General features: G+C 42.3%; 1 protein-coding gene across 3 annotated transcripts in view; it reads right to left on the bottom strand.

The window, feature by feature from the left end:
- Ttc6 (tetratricopeptide repeat domain 6) overlaps nt 1-17,721 on the bottom strand; it is a 182,796-nt gene that overhangs the window by 159,271 nt on the left and 5,804 nt on the right. For all 3 annotated transcript variants that reach the window (XM_021179232.2, XM_021179231.2, XM_021179233.2), the window contains one exon: nt 10,897-11,781. In XM_021179232.2, the coding sequence (XP_021034891.1) occupies nt 10,897-11,766 (870 nt within the window). In that variant the 5' untranslated portion in view covers nt 11,767-11,781. The remainder of the gene's footprint in view (nt 1-10,896; nt 11,782-17,721) is intronic.

Below are 17,721 nucleotides of genomic sequence, written 5' to 3'. Positions count from 1 at the left end.
CAGCTGACTCAGGCTTTCAATTCTGCATAGCTCTATTTCTAAGGATTAAGAGATGAAGAGCTTACGATTTGAAATGTTCTTGAGGGGAATTCTAGCTGAAATGATAAGGTCTGGGCTCCATTATGATCTGCTCCTGTGTGCCTAATAAATTTGTAGTGAGCCAAGCAGAGAGAGAGAGAGAGAGAGAGAGAGAGAAAGAGAGAGCAAGAATTTCATTGATTACATTATCTGCAAAGGTGAGAGGAGAGAGGCTACCTCTTTAAAAGGTGGGTGAGTGGTGATTTAGGTTATTAACAAGTCAGAATAAGCCCAATTGCCAATGTGTTGATGTATGTGGGGGAGAGTTACCACAATAAGCCTATAAACAGACATGTAAATAGGATTTATTGCACTGGCTTTCCGCTTCTGGCATGACACATCCCCTCTTGCTGAGAATCTCCAACAAGGCCCTAACTCACTATATATAATAAGAAAGACTTGATGTATATCAATAAAAATAGCTTTTCTTCACCTAAAAAAAAAAAAACAACGGGGACTCATAACTCCTAGCCAAGGAGAGAAAATACAGATATTTGCTATGAGAAAAGATAAAGGCTTTCTAACAAATACAACTACTAAGTTGAAAACATTAGCAAGTCTGTTACTCAACCTTGTTCAACATGAAAGATTTAATCTTTTATGCAAAATTAAACCAGCATAGGTTAGCAGAATCGGGAGTGTTTGAGTGAATGTTACAGGGTAGTGGTCATGTAAACAACTTCTGGTGTGACAAGTGTTGAGGTACTGGAGGAGAGGAGGAAAGGAAGACAAAGGGAAGGAGAGGATGGAAAGGCCAATCAATATAACATAAAACAAGTCTCATCTATTCTGTACTTCCTGTCAAAAGTACTCAATAGTCCAATGCCAAATAAATTGGCCACTGGTTCTAGCAACAGTTACTTTCCTCACTGAGGTCTCAGTCTTCTTATCTGTAGTGTGTGTGTGTGTGTGTGTGTGTGTGTGTGTGTATGAGAGAGAGAGAGAGAGAGAGAGAGAGAGAGAGAGAGAGAGAGAGAGAAAGAGAGAGAGATCAACACATTATTTTAGGCCAAGAAACACTATGAATAATTAATTGCCAAAACTCTAAAAGTTCTTGCCTATGCAAAACAGCACAAAGTAAAACACATCCGGGGTGTGTTCGGTGAGGTGTTTTGTTTTGATGGTATTTAACCTTTCAATCTACCGTGATCATAAGAAACACACAAAGGGAACATGTATGACTAATTCCATCAAGCTATTCCCCCCCACTTTGGTGAGACACAGATTCAACATTCAACACAGTTTGAAATGAAGAAAGAACCTTAGAATGTCAGCCCTAAGATGAAATTTGTATCCAAAACAATTATAAAATGCCCTGTGTGGTCATTACACTGTTTTCATTTGGGATAAGAGACGCTTAACCACGACTGTAATTGGCCAGTTTTCAAGATTTTGATTTTACTGTCAAAACTGTTTATCTACCCATCCTTAAAACCCACATGTTTACTTATCCTGCTTCAAAACAAACACTGTAAAAACTACAGCTGCCTAGCTTCAGGCTGTTCAGAGCTACAGGGTGGCTGACTTCAAGGGCAACCAAACACTGTACTTTTCAGTAATAAGAAAGTTTCTCATGTGTAGTAAGCTGATGTGTACCTTATCTGGGCTATTTAGTTGATTCAAACTGCTGTCAAGGCAGCCAGATTGTTCTTAGCCTTGTATCTACCTTATACTCTACGCCAATGTCTTCACTTGTATAAGCTTTCTTTTTTACCTCTGGTTTCACTCAGAGTAAATAAAAATCAACACTTGAGGGTATCAACAGGATCAACTTGCTAAAGGCTTGAGAGCAGGTGTGGAGAGAGAGGGGGGGGGGGCTGAGGGATGAAGTGGCCAATGGGAAGGATGGAAGAAAGAGTGTCATGGAAATCCAGTACAAGCTAATTTAAATGCATACATTTAAAGGAAAGTAAGTAAACGTTCCATTTTCAATTTCCAGCTGGAAAACTTAGGACTAGACAAGAGAGCCATCTCCCTCCTCAGCAGCCTTCTCTCTGACCCTTCATAGACAGGATTTTGAAGCTTGTGTTGAAATCTCACCTGCTCCTCCAACCATTTGGGAGTAAATATGAACTGAGATTCTTCAGAAATTATGCCCTCCTCACCTCACCCATAACAGACCATACACTTTTGTAGTACACATTGCAAAAATAACTATAAGCTGGTCCCAACTTTCTAGAATCTCTTCTGCCACGTGGCAGAAGAACAAAACCACCAACTCTTACATAGTGTACACCTTGGCTTTAAATAACTTCAGTTTTGTTGAGTTTTGTTGTTGTTGTTGTTGTTGTTGTTGTTGTTGTGGGTTGTTTTGTTTTTGCAAAGTGCTGTATAATTAAAAATAGAAGATACTTAATAATTAACACTAAGCTTTAAAAAGAAGCCTTCTATCAGTGATCTGCAGCCCCTCTAAGCAACACAGATTCTATTGCAATTCCTGCTAATTTTCCACCATAACTAGATGGTAAGATTTTATTGGTGACACGCCATGTTTTGATTATAGGACATACAGAAATCAAACTAGAACTGATGTGTAAACTTCCTCCCTGCGGGGTTGCTTTCTTGGTGACAAAGGGAGTTATACAGCTGCTGAGTAAGAAAACCCATCAATTTACCTACAGAGTGGTGCTACCTGTGCTATAGTATCAACCTACCTGCAAGATCCGCCCACAGGTGCAGTGACTGTCACTGGGGTGACTAATCGTTTTCTGACCAGATTCAAAGCATGCTCCACGGGAGGTGATTCTTGCCTGGCTCTGTAAACCTGGTCAAAAGCCTAGATCTGGGGAGGTCAGATGCCCTAGTAGAGCAACCTACTACTGTTTTGCTAGAGGCACATGCCTTCTAATTATTGTGTTTAATACAGATTAGTGATGCTCTCAAACTTGGTGAGAGGTGCTTCCTTGTACAGTGGGTAGCAGGCAATGCAGGGACTCCTAATTTGTCAAAGTGCTGAGAATAAGTGTAGAATACCATCAGACTTTCAAAGATCTACAGCCAGTCCTTCTTAAACGATTACAGACAGAGACAGAGACAGAGACAGAGACAGAGACAGAGACAGAGACAGAGACAGAGACAGAGAAGGGGGGAGAAGGAGAGGGAGGGGAGAGGGAGAGAGATGGAAAGAGACAGACAGACAGACAGACAGACAGACAGACAGACAGAGAAACAGAAGTCACACTGTCAAACTCTTACTACAATGTCACTCTGATACCACAACCAGGTAACAACAAACTACAGGCCAATACCCCTGATGAATACAGACTTAAAATTTTCTAAAATACTTGCAAACAGAAATGCACGTGTACATCAGAAAGATTGTACCCCATGACCAAGTTAGCGTTATTTCTAAATAGCAGGGATGGTTCAACATATGTAAGTCAATAAATATAGCAAACCATAGAGATTTAAAGACAAAAATCCCATGCTCATTGTAATAAGTGCAGAAAGGGCCTTTGAAAAAGTCTAGCATGCCTTCCTGATAAACGTCCTTGAGAACGTAGGACTAGAGGGAGCATATATCAGCATAATAAAAATATACAAGAAACACATAGCCATTATTACCTCCTTGAAGCAGTAGCTCAAGCAACAAGGAAAGAGAAGGAAATGAAAGGCATTCAAACAAGGAAGAACTCAGACTGTCCCTATTAACAGACTGCATGAGTCTATGCGTTAGAGATCCCAAAAAGAAATCACTAGAAAACGTCCAGAAATGAGAAACAAATTCACCAATGTGCAAGGATACCATTCACAATAACCTCAAACTAAAAAAAAAGAAAAAGCTAGTTATGAACCAAACATAACCAAGGACATAAAGGACCTCGGCAACAAAAACTTTAAACTTCTGAAGAAAGAGATAAAGACACAAGGAGATGGAAAGGCGTCCTATGCTCATTTGATAGCATTAGCATTGTTAAAATGACAATTTTAACAAAAGCTATTTACAAACTCAATGCAACTCCAAGAAAAAGCTCTATCTCATTCTTCACACCAATAGAAAAAAAAAACTGTCCTAAAATTCATAGGGAATCAACCCACACACCTATGGTCACTTGATCTTTGACCTTTGACAAGGGAGCTAAAACCATCCAGTGGAAAAAAGACAGCATTTTCAACAAATGGTGCTGGCACAACTGGCGGTTATCATGTAGAAGAATGCGAATTGATTCATTCTTATCCCCTTGTACTAAGGTCAAATCTAAGTGGATTAAGGAACTCCACATAAAACCAGAGACACTGAAACTTATAGAGGATAAAGTAGGAAAAAGCCTCGAAGATATGGGTACAGGGGAAAAATTCCTGAATAGAACAGCAAAGGCTTGTGCTGTAAGATCGAGAATCGATAAATGGGACCTCATAAAGTTACAAAGCTTCTGCAAGGCAAAAGACACCGTCAATAAGACAAAAAGACCACCAACAGATTGGGAAAGGATCTTCACCTATCCTAAATCAGATAGGGGACTAATATCCAATATATATAAAGAACTCAAGAAGGTGGACTCCAGAAAATCAAATAACCCCATTAAAAGATGGGGCTCAGAACTGAACAAAGAATTCTCACCTGAGGAACACCGAATGGCAGAGAAGCACCTGAAAAAATGTTCAACATCCTTAATCATCAGGGAAATGCAAATCAAAACAACCCTGAGATTCTACCTCACACCAGTCAGAATGGCTAAGATCAAAAATTCAGGTGACAGCAGATGCTGGTGAGGATGTGGAGAAAGAGGAACACTCCTTCATTGTTGGTGGGATTGCAAGCTTGTACAACCACTCTGGAAATCAGTTTGGCAGTTCCTCAGAAAATTGGACATAATACTACCAGAGGATCCAGCAATACCTCTCCTGGGCATATATCCAGAAGATGTTCCAACCGGTAAGAAGGACACATGCTCCACTATGTTCATAGCAGCCTTATTTATAATAGCCAGAAGCTGGAAAGAACCCACATGCCCCTCAACAGAGGAATGGATACAGAAAATGTGGTACATTTACACAATGGAGTACTACTCAGCTATTAAAAGGAATGAATTTATGAAATTCCTAGGCAAATGGATGGATCTGGAGGGCATCATCCTGAGTGAGGTAACATATTCACAAAGGAACTCACACAATATGTACTCACTGATAAGTGGATATTAGCCCAAAAACTTAGGATACCCAAGTTATAAGATACAATTTGTTAAAGGCATGAAACTCAAGAACGAAGACCAAAGTGTGGACACTGTGCCCCTTCTTGGAATTGGGAACAAAACACCCATGGAAAGAGTTACAGAGATAAAGTTTGGAGCTGTGAAGAAAGGATGGACCATCTAAAGACTGCCATATCCAGGGATCCATCCCATAATCAGCTTCCAAACGCTGACACCATTGCATACACTAGCAAGATTTTGCTGAAAGGACCCAGATATAGCTGTCTCTTGTGAGACAATGCCGGGGCCTAGCAAACACAGAAGTGGATGCTCACAGTCAGCTATTGAATGGATCACAGGGCCCCCAATGGAGGAGCTAGAGAAAGTACCCAAGGAGCTAAAGGGAACTGCAACCCCATAGGTGGAACATTATTATGAACTAACCAGTACCCCAGAGCTCTTGACTCTAGCTGCATTTGTATCAAAAGATGGCCTAGTCGGCCATCACTGGAAAGAGAGGCCCATTGGACTTGCCAACTTTATATGCCCCAGGGCCAAGAGGGGGGGATGGGGGGGAGTGTATTGGGGACTTTTTGGATAGCATTGGAAATGTAATTGAGGAAAATACCTAATAAAAAGAAAAAAATAAATAAATAAAATTCATAGGGAGCCAAAAAAAAAACAGATTGCCAGAATAATGCCTGGAGGGATTAAAATTCCAGATCTCAAGATGTATCACAGAGCCATCATAATAAAAACAATATGGCGAGGGCATAAAAACAGACACGTGGAACAATGGAACAACATCAAGAGCTGCCTTATATTTGACAAAGACACCCAAAAATATGCTGGCGGGGGGAGGGAGAAAGCATCTTTAACTGGAGAAAGTGGACGTCCATATGCAGAAGATGACATTAAACCTGTAGCTGTCACCGTGCACTAAACTAACTCCAAATGGATTTAAACAACTAAACAAAAACCGTAAAACACTGACACTGCTAGAAAGGGAGAAAGGCAAGTGCCCTACCTGATAGAGGTCTAGAAAAAGACCTCCTGAGTAAGGAAGGCTTCATTAGTCCAAGAATTAAGGCCAACAATTGATAGGTGGGGCCTCAGAAGATGAAGAAGCACCTGAACAGCTGAAGAAACAACGGACCAAGTGAAGATGAAGCCTGCAGATGGGAGAGAATGTTTACTATACATCTGACCGAGGATTAAGATCCAGAATATACTAAGAACTCAAAAAAGCAAAGAATTTAAAAAGAGAGGGATAGGGGAGAGAGAGAGAGAGTTGAGCGGAGAATTCTTTTATATATATATATATTTTTTTTTTAATACGTATTTTCCTCAATTAAATTTCCAATGCTATCCCAAAAGTCCCCCATACCCTCCCCCCCCCACTTCCCTACCCACCCATTCCCATTTTTTGGCCCTGGCATTCCCCTGTATTGGGGCATATAAAGTTTGCAAGTCCAATGGGCCTCTCTTTCCAGTGATGGCCGACTAGGCCATCTTTTGATACATATGCAACTAGAGACAAGAGCTCCAGGGTACTGGTTAGTTCATATTGCTGTTCCACCTATAGGGTTGCAGATCCCTTTAGCTTCTTGGATACTTTCTCTAGTTCCTCCATTGGGGGCCCCGTGATCCATCCAATAGCTGACTGTGAGCATCCACTTCTGTGTTTGCTAGGCCCCGGCCTAGTCTCACAAGAGACAGCTATATCAGGGTCCTTTCAGCAGAGCAGAGAATTCTTAAGAGAAAAGAGAAGTGCAATGAAATATCTAAAAAACAAAAATCTTTTCATTGTCTCTAGCAATTAGGGAAATGCAAATGAAGACTTTTGAGATTCCTCCTTACCCAAGTCAGAATGGCAAGGATCAATGGAACAGCTAATAGCACACACTGGAGTGGGTGCAGGGAAAAGCAGCCCTCATTCACGGTTGGTGGGATTGCGGACTGGTGCAGCCACTATGAAATCAGCGTGGACACGTCCTAAAGCTCTTAACAACCAATCTACCATATGTGTGGCCCAGTTACACCACGCCTAGGCATAAGCCCAAAGCACCCGACAGCCTACCCCACAGATTCCAGCTCAGCTGTGTTCACTGTGTTTCCCCAATAGCTAGGAAATGGAGACAACCTGCAGGCCCTACAGCTGAGAAGCGCCGAAAATGTGGTACAGATGCACTGTGGAATATTATTCAGCTCAGAAGAAAAACAAAATCATGAACTTTTGCAGTTAATGAACAGAACTAGAAAAGACCATTTTGAGTGAAGTGATTCAGGCTTGACAAGACAAAGGACACATCTCTTACTGGAGGATCCTAGCTCCAAATCTTCAAAGGTGAGTATAGAGCCTGTAGTAGCTACAGAAGCTAGGAAGGTAAAACAGAATCGCTAGCAGTTGTCTTAGTCACTGCTCCATCTCTGTGAACAGTCACCATGACCGAGGCAACGCTGATACAAGAAAGCATTTAACTGGGGCTGGCTCACAGGTTCAGAGGTTCAGTCCGTTATCACCAAGGCCGGGAGCATGGCAGCATGCAGGGAGGCATGGTGTCGGAGAAGGAGCTGACAAGTTTTACTCCCAGATCCACGGGCAACGGGAGAGAGAAAGCCCCTGTGACTAGCTTGGGTGATTTCAAAGCCCAGTCCCAGGGACACACTTCCTCCAACAATGCCACACCATCTAGTCCTCCTCAAGTAATGCCACTCCCTGATGACTGAGCATTCAAATATATGAGCCTAGGGGGGCCATTCTTATTCAACCATCACAGTAATAGGTGGAGGGGTAGGGGAGGGGAGGATAAGCAATAGAGAGGGGAATAGCAGGGTGCCAGCAATCAGAGCAGAGAAATGGAAAGAGAAGGGGCTCTTGAGGGAAGCAGGAGGGTGGTCAATACAGAAAAGGGGGGGGGGGCGGAAAAGTAACAATAAGGATGTCTGAAAATAGCAAGATCATGCTGCTATTTGCCTTTGAAAAACCCTATCATACACTTAACTCAGTGTATAAATATACATATCTACTTTTAACAAACTTTTCTCATTAAACAGCTGACATTGTTCCCTCTAAGGACTAACGGCCACCTGACCAATATATAGATATAGATATAGATATTATATATATCTCAGAAATGAGAAGCCCTCTTTTGAGGGCTGGAAGTTAAGTTCTTATTCCTGAAGACACCATGCCTGTTGGTTGAGAAATGGTTAAGGAGCTGGCCTGAATGCACCCTCCCTTTCATGGTACCAAAAGGCACAGCACAGGCTTCCAAAGGAGAAAGACAACCTTCTGTCCTGTCCAGCTCTGATGCCTAGGAAGCAAGTAAAAAACCAACACAGCATAACTCTTGGTAATGACTGGCACTTTTCCTCTTTGGTAGCGTACAAATATGATGCTCTAAGTTTCCCCCTCTGCTTTACTTCATCTGGGCCTCGCACACTGGAGTATTTCTCTCTGTGACGCGTCCTCTTTGACTACACTGTCTCGTTTCCGGCTGTTCGATGATGTTCTTATCTGTGGGTCTCTAGTTGGATTCCCATATGGTTACAGACAACACTGCAACTATTTTAATTATTTCACTTTTACTGGGATTATTTTATGGTTCATTTCATTACATGGTTCATTTTATTGTATGAACCTTGGGCAGGGACAAATCGGGCATTTGACTATTGCTGGGGGAGTCTCTGCCTTGTTTTCTTAATCAGTTCTTAAAAGAGGAATGTTATAATTTCAGACTATCCTACTTGGTTTTTCTTCTTACATTTTAAAGCTCTCTTACTTAATACATATACACGTAGGATCCTTTGTCTTCTTGGCAGATTAATTTTTTTAAGCCTATACTAGTGATTTGAGAAGCTTCAATGTCTACCTTCTCTTATAGTAATACAGACACTCCTGCTTTCTCTTGGTAAGTGAATGATGTATTTTCACCTTCATTTTTAACTACATATATGATCATTTCAGAGATCATTTCCTATTGACAATATAAGGTCAGGTCACATCAATTTCAATCCTTGTCTTTCAACTGATGTCTTTAGACCACATACACTTCGTAGTAGGTTAAAGTTGAAGTCTCCTGTTTTAGTGCTTTACTGCCTTTATACATCATGTGTGTAAATATGTAGCAGTGTGTTAGTACTTTTCTTGTTGCTGTGACAAAAAAAAATAATCTGATGAAAAAAACTTACGAGCAGAAAAGTTTATTTTGGCACACAGTTTGAAGGTCCACTCCATCACCTTCAAACAAGCAAGGGCTTCAAGCAAGGGCTTGAGGAAGCCGCTCACATCGTGTCAATAGTTAGGAAGTACAGAAGCTAGGCGTGCTCATCCAGCTTTCTCCTGTTTATGTAGGCTAGGGCCCAAGCCTAGGGAATGGTGCCGCCACTTTAGGATGGCCTCAGTTAACCTAATGAAAACAATCCCTCACAGGCATGCTTGGAGACTAACTTAATCAAGATAATTCTTCACGGGGGCTGGTGAAATGGCTCAGTGGGTAAGAGCACCCGACTGCTCTTCCGAAGGTCCAGAGTTCAAATCCCAGCAACCACATGGTGGCTCACAACCATCTATAAGGAGATCTGGAGTGTCTGAAGACAGCTACAGTGTACTTACATATAATAAATAAATAAATCTTTAAAAAAAAAAAGATAATTCTTCACAGGCAGGCTTCCCCTCTCCTCCTTCATCTCTCCTTCCTCCAGCATGTAGGACTCAAGTTCCCTTATTAGACTCTATAGCTTGTTTCCTATGAGGGACATACATTTAATAAATAGTGTTCTGGACATAATTCTGACCCAACTTCTGGGGTTAAGATGACTGGGGTTAAAATCCCAACTCTACCATTCATTAGTTCTGCTGTGCAAATTCACGAGCTTCACTAAACCTTAAGGCTTCCCAGGGAACAACCGTTTCACATGGAAAAAAATCTCACTTCTTTTCCTACACAAAGCAAATCTTCTATTGGTATCCACCTACCTGATACCATTCTGGGCATCACCCTCAGGTGTCCAGAGACACATCCGTGTGCCACACAACTATGCATACACATGAGAAATACAAAAAGACATTTGTGTAACGTGTCATTCTGCTTCACATACAATATGCACTTACAAGTGTCTAAACTTAGGAATGACTAAGAAAATGTTTTAAGAGAATAGAACCTACTAAAAAAAATTATATTACGGAGTTCGTGTAAGTTAAATGTAATAGTGATGATGGTTTTCTTGGCCTGTAAATTCATTATTCTGTAAATCATGACTAATTAGGCTAAGCTCAAAAAGAAAAAAAAAAAAAACAAGAGTAAAATTCTTCCTCATCATGCGAGTTCTGATCTTTCAGTACTAAGTAATGACAGTCGTTGAAAGGGAAGACCACTAGTAGTATGCTGGTCGTCAACAAACGTTCTTTGAATCCATTTTTTTAATAACCTCTCCATTTCTCTGACGCTAAAAGCAATGTACAATCAATCAATCAATTAAGGAAAAATCCAAATGTTGAAAATTCAAGTAAAATGCAAAGAATTTCCATAACACCTTAGAACTCGTCTCATCATATAGACGGAAATATGCACAATGAAATGTTACGTGCATACATGTATGCATGCATACACATATGTGTGTTTCATGTATGCATAACCTCCTACAGTTTGTACACCCAGAAGCACTAGTGTAGTTCACCTACTTCCATTGCGATGTCGTAGTTCTGGCCCAGGATGCTCTGAATAAGCTCCTTGATGGTCTGGTCTGAGGCCTGCTGGGCTTCGGACTGCAGAGAGGCTATGATCTCCTCGATGTTCTTGGGCAAGTAGCGTATCCCCAGCAGAGGCGCAGTTCCCTGGCTCGCGGAGCTCCCCTCGCGCCGGGATCTGGACGAGGGCTTGTGGTGCCATCGCACGAGATCGCGCTGGAAGTGGGTGCGAATCCGCAGCCTGCGCAACCGCCCGCTTTCGTCGAAATCGCTGCTCAGGCTGGACAAGGAGCTGGCGAGTCTGTACCGGGCGTGGGTTACGTCGAGCCCGGGCGATTCTGGCGCGCGGCCCTTGGACACGCGCTTGGTCACCGGCGCCCCCCGGCCCTTCTCGCGCAACCTCTTCCGGCGCGAGCGCGGCCGCAGGAGGATCACCGGTCGGGTGGTGCCAACCTGCGGGGCGATGGCCGGCGCCTCCTTGTAGGGAGGATGCCGCCGGAACGCGGAGCTCCGCATGTAGAAGTCCCGCGGACGGAACGGCTGGGGCTTCCCGGGGCTGCCTCGCGCGCTGTGCGGCGCCCCCTGCAGGTCGGCCGCGGCCGGGCGCTCCCCGCTCTCCGCCCCAGACGATGGCTTGGCAGCCCAGGACACGTGCCCCTTCTTCTCCCGACTGCCGCCTGCTGTGCCCAGGCGTTCTTCCTTCTCCTGGTCTTCAAAAACTGCATTCAAAGCCGGCTTGGCGGCCAGTCTCTGCCTGAGTTGCTCATAATCCTTCTTGGTTTTCTGGCGAATCTTCTCAAGCTCTTTGAACATGTATGATTCCTCTCTGGCTGTCAGTCCGAAGTGCTTTGGGATGGTGGACATCTTGACAAACTGGACCTGTAAAATACGCACACACACCCGAAAAAAATATGTATTAAAACAAATATTTAACAAAACTTAGGGCAATAAAATTACAGTTCTGCGAAGTGTCTCTGGATAGAACGTATTGTGTTCAAGTAAATTTCCGTCTAGGGCCTGTCCCATGATCCTCTACCAGTAGATTGCCATCCCTCTATGTATGGACACACTCTAGGAGCAAAAGAGCCTTTCTCACGGGTCGTCTGAGACCATAAGAAAATACTAATATTTACTTTACTATTTATAACAATAGCAAAATTACAATTATAAAGTAGCAAGGAGGAAAATGTTATGGATGGGTCCCCACAACATGAGGATCTGTATTAAAAGGTGGCAGCATTAAGAAGGCTGAGAACCGCTACTCTAAAGAAGCAAATTGTTTTTTCAGTGATAATTCCTAAGCCCCTTAGGATCTATTTTAACACTGCTTTAGACTGCAATGTTGTGCCCCACTTCCAACCAAGCAGGGCTCCCAGAAGTCTACGTAGGCACAGAAAACCTAAGGTAGCGGGGATAATAGAGAATAAAGATCTCCAACTGTACCTCCATGCCCCGTGGCTGGCTGGGACTGGGACCTTTACACATACAAATTTCTCTTGGGAGAAAAGTGAGGAGTCTGGTAACATAAGGATCAAGTCTCTGCCCTTTGTCTATAGCTGCTGTTACCCCTTGCTTCTCCACACGGTCCAGGGTGTCTCCCCACCCCACCCCCCAACACACACACACACACACACACACACACACACATACACTCATCCAGCCATTCTGCTCACTACTCCAAGGGTCACCTGAGCTTGGTATATCGAAGGAAGGGAGAGAGGAAGCCTGCCTCTAGACAGAGGCAGTGGCTATAACTCACAAAGCCGTGGATGCTAGATGTTTGTACTTAATCTGTGAGCTACTGGGAACCACTTGAAATTTTTTAAGAAAGAAAAAAAAATGTGGCTTGAAAAAGTTAGTACTTGGGGATGACATTATTCCAAGGGAAAGGGGGACCAAGCAGCTCAGTAGCTTTAGCCTGAGACCTATAATTGCTAATCAAGCAGAAAGAAAACAGACATAACATGGTAAGAATGATAGCACCTTGTCAACAATTCCAAATAGGTAGGATCTGGGTGTGGGGTGTAATCCTGCATTCCCAGGCCTCGGGGAGGTTGAGGCAGGAGAAGCAAGACAATTCTGAAACCAAGCTGATTTACATGCCGAATCAAGGCTACACAGCAATATCCTGCCTAGAAAATTAAAAAGAAAAAAAATACCTAATATAAAATTTAAATATCAAAAAAGTAAATGGGAGCAACAAAAAGCTCATTCAAAAAAACTGATACTTTTATAGATTAGGAAGGTAGCTCCGTGGGAAGTGACTTGCCAAACATAAGCATGAACCTGGACCTTGCATCACTTCTCTGGAGTTTGGCCGTACTCAAGATGCATAATAAAATGTGTTATTCACCCAAATGTACATGTCCACGTGGCTAATGAGGTAACTTTCATGTAGTTGTTTACTATAATTTTTAAATGCCAATTTCCGTTTTTCAGCGGGCCCTTGTGTGGTGCCCACAGTCCTAAGTGAATTTGGGGATCCTGAAGGCACTGAGATCCTTACTGAACCCTAGGAGGAACTACTGTGGAAGACCCCTGAGAGACTTACCTGTGAATGCTGGAAGGAGGGAGAGAGCAAGGGAGCCAGAAAACAGAGTACATGTGGCTCCCCAAGAGCCAAGGGCAGGAGTTAAAGGCACAGAACTAAAGCTATGAAAATAACGACAGAAAAGAATGGATGGGGGCAGCCAGGAGGCAGAGACGGGACAGTGGGGAGAGAGCCTCTGAACATCACTGGATTCTGCAGGTTTGACTATTCAGCTAGAGAACATAGGTACTAAGGAACCATTTAGAATGTAAGTGTTCTCCAAAGGACTTGAATCTAAAAATGCATAGATATAGCAAATGCCCTCATTTAAAACATAATGGTGAGTTTTCATAGTAGTTCAAAGAGTAACACCATATGAATATTTTTTTTAATTCAAAGACATAAAAGTTTGAATAGGCAGCTACTGTTCCTTGGTGACAAAGCAACTGCTTTAATTATATCAGGTCGTCTCAAGATACCATACTGACTTCATGTTGCACACACATGCACAAAATCTAACAATGGTATTTCAAATGTTTTAATTTGTTTGATAAATGAATAGGATTACTAAACACTATGAGAGAAGAAAAGGAGGGTGGTACACCTGCCCTTTTCACGGGAGGGGGGGGGGTGCCAGGAGAATTGAGACTTGCACAGACTCCTCAGAACTCAAACACTGCCGATAGAATCAGTAGGTACACTGAGAAAGAATATTTTGAGATGATATGAAATATACTATTAAAGGCAGAATTTGATTAATGATAGAAGAAAGGAAAACCCATTCAATTAATCATGCCAGGGCCATTGTTTGGCTACTTGGGAAAGAATTGTGCCTTGATTTACCAAAAGTAAGTCAAGATCTACTTAAGATATGTAATAATTAAATATCAAGCATTTATTTGCTTACCACTATCTGTATTGATTAGACTCATATCAATATTTAAAAAACAGTTGTTTTCCTAATAGAAGTCATTTACTGTCTAGCTTTGAAAATATGAAAAAAAATGGCCCCATTTATCCATTCCTGAAACACACCCTGCTGATTCCTAAACAGAGGACCTTTGTGAAGGGACAGAGCTCCTGTCTGGGAACTATGAAGCTTTCTTTCTGCACCAATAGACAGTGGCCCTATGGACAGTTCAATTCTGTGTACACCAGAGGTTCATATTACAAAGTGAAAATTAAAAGGTGTGGTGACTGGCACATATCTTTGATCCCGGTTCCTGTGAGGCAGAGGCAGGCACATCTCTGTTGAATTTTAGGTCAGCCTGCTCTACATAATGAGACTCTGTCCGGGGGAGGGGGGGCAGGGAGTAGAAGAGAATAATAAAATCTATCTGTTGTCTGTTGCCTAACCCATGACATCTGAGCACTAGAAATGGCTTCTAGTGACTTTAAGGAAGTTTCCTCCTTTTAAACACCTCACAGTCCTTCTGCCCTCATTGTTTGCACAGGTGACAATTTGCTCAGAGGGTGACCAGCTGCAAGTGGCTGAGAAGCATTAAGTGGCAGGAGGCACAGAGGAGAGCTGCTGTGACACCTGGTGAGAGACTGGCTTCACACTCCCAGCCCTTCCCTCTTCTCATTTCCTGTTCTGGGTGCCCTTCCCAACTTCTGGGCCCTCAGTTTGTTCCTGAAATTTAAACAAACTTCCCTTGTTTAACATTTCTATGCACATCCCCTTGAAAGGTGAACAGAATTTTTTTTTCTTTTTATAATGGCAATAAATAAATAAATAAATAGGAATTAGGACTTACAGATTAGAGGACAGGAGCTTCTAGTCTGGCGCTCCAGTTGGGTGCTATCCTAAAGCTTATTGGATTATCAGGGTGTGTTACCTGTTTCTCCCCCATCCACTCCTAACACCACCAAATAAGGAAATCACTTTTTAAAGATTCAGCCTCCGGGGAAATTAGAATACTTTCTCTTTGTCCGTGGGCAATTTACAAAGACAGGATGGTTCTAGTTTGGAAACTCTCAAAGAAAAGTAATACAGTTGTCCCCAAGTAAGAGATGAAGGAAGGGGTTGAATTTTCTGCTCATAATCCATGCTAGCCAAGTCTACTACTGCAGTTTGAGGTGTCACGGAGTGTGCTTAAAATCTTTGGAAAGCGAGCAATGATCTCATTGTCCTGCTCTTTCCAGATTTGGAAGTGCGACCTTTTTCCTGTCTCTCATACTGGACGTTCAACGCAGTAGGCATCAGAGGGGCCGATATCTAGCCTTTGCCCCTTTCCTGCCAGGCCAGGTGAGGTATCAGGAAGAAAATCTGGCCAGAACTAGTTAGACTTTCTCTCTCTAGGTGCAACAAGGCTCACCGAGTGCTTCCCGTGGTGAACTCTGTACTTTGACTCAAGCAAATCCTGGTTTATAGGATTATTTTCATGTCTCCTATTGGGACAGAAAAGCCAAACTGTGCTCCAATCCATGGCGGGGATGAGGGGGTTGTGGTGATGACTTTTGGGTTTTTTTCCCCTTTGAGAAAAGCTCTTGCAATACAGCCCTGAGAAGCCTGGACGCTGCTGTGTATACAGGGTGGTCCTCCTGCCTTGGCTTGCCAAGCACTGCGGTTACAGGTGTGTGATTCCACATTCAAGACTCTGCTCCAGACTGGACGTGAAGCAGAACCACAGCAAGCACTCCCTAGATGACCTGGGCCCACGCTGTGCAAAACCCTGCAGCCCAAGGAAAGGATCCCTGCCTGTTGCCCCACCACCACCACCACCAAATTTATTTCCTAAAGTCACATCACTGCCAACTTCTAATGGACTTCTCCTTAAGTTCCATCAGAAATGCCTAAGCCCATGGACAGCTTATCTCAGTTGGCAAAAATTTCATCTCCTACAAGAAAAATAAAAATTCTTTGAAAACAATGTTGCTTTTGTAAACTCAGTAGTAACGGAGAAGACCTATTTGTGCTTTGATCAGAATTTCCTTGAAGATATAAAAGAATATATTCTAGCATATGAATAATTCTGAGAATGAGACAATAACTTTTTTCTTCTTTCTACATTTTCCATAATATTTGAAGCCTGATGAAGACAGAACCAACTCTTAAAATCAAACTTAGAACACATATTTGCACGTGCGTGCACACACACAAGTGTACACACACACACCATACATGAGAGCAGTGAGGTGGTTCAGCAGCCACCAAGACTGAAATACCCCAGAACCCAGTGTTAGGCAAGAATGGACCCATGCAAGCAAGTTGTTGTTTTACTTCTATATGTGCACTGTGGTACACACATGCCCCTTCTCGAATGAACAAATAAATGCAGTAATCTTTTAAAAATATGTCTCGATGAAGCACAGTACTTTGTATATTAATCTAAAATTTTAATGAAAATGAAGGGATAATTCCTTAGTCGAAACAAAAAACATAATAATAATTTTTATGTAGTATTCAGTCTCTAAATATTTGTGTGTTCCCTGGGGTTAGTCTTGCTATTTATTGATTTATCCTTTAATCTGTTATTGTATGATAAGATGAGGAAATTATCACATTTTTTGTATTTGTAAAGGCAATTGGTAGCCAATAATTTGACTAATTTTAGAGAAGGCTCTAAGCACTGCTAAGAATATGTGTTCCCTAGCAGAAGTGGAATACTCTGTATGTGGCATGTCTATTTAGTTTTGGTGTTTCCTTACTGATTTTCAGTGTGGAAGTTCTATCTAGATGTGAGAGTAGAGTGTGCTGAGATCTCTCAGTTATTATTGCATCAGAACAAATATGGTCTTTTATGTTTTTCACTGTGTGCTTTATGAAGCCAGGGTGCCTAAGATTCAGTGCATACATATTTACAATGGATATATTCTTTGGATGATCTGTCCCTATATTAATATGTAGTGGCCTTCCATGTCTCATCCAACTGGCTTTGGTTTGAAGTCTCCTTTATCAGGTATAAGAATGGCTAGTCTATCTTGTTTGCAGGTCCCATGTGCTTGATGGGTTTACTTCCAACTCTGACCCTCATAGTTTGGATGTCTTTCCTAGTTTTGTGAGTTTCTTGGTGACAAAACATAGTTGGATTTTTTTATCCAGTCAGCTAGCCTATATGCCTATAGTTGGTGAATTAAGACCATTTATATGTTAGGTTGTTTTTGATAATGTTGTATGCTTTCTGATGATTTTGTTGATCATTTCCCTGGTCCACATGTCTGTTAGGAGATCTCTCTCTCTCTCTCCTCTCTCTCTCTCTCTCTCTCTCTCTCTCTCTCTCTCTCTCTCTCTCTCTCTCTCTCTCTCTCTCTCTCTCTCTCTCTCTTTCTCTCTCCCTCCTGCTGAT

Source organism: Mus caroli, unplaced genomic scaffold (assembly GCF_978045245.1).
Source record: "Mus caroli unplaced genomic scaffold, Mus_caroli_1 scaffold_14, whole genome shotgun sequence".
Taxonomy (NCBI): domain Eukaryota; kingdom Metazoa; phylum Chordata; class Mammalia; order Rodentia; family Muridae; genus Mus; species Mus caroli.
Note: the sequence above shows the minus strand (reverse complement) of the source record. Positions and strands in the feature narration are given on the sequence as shown.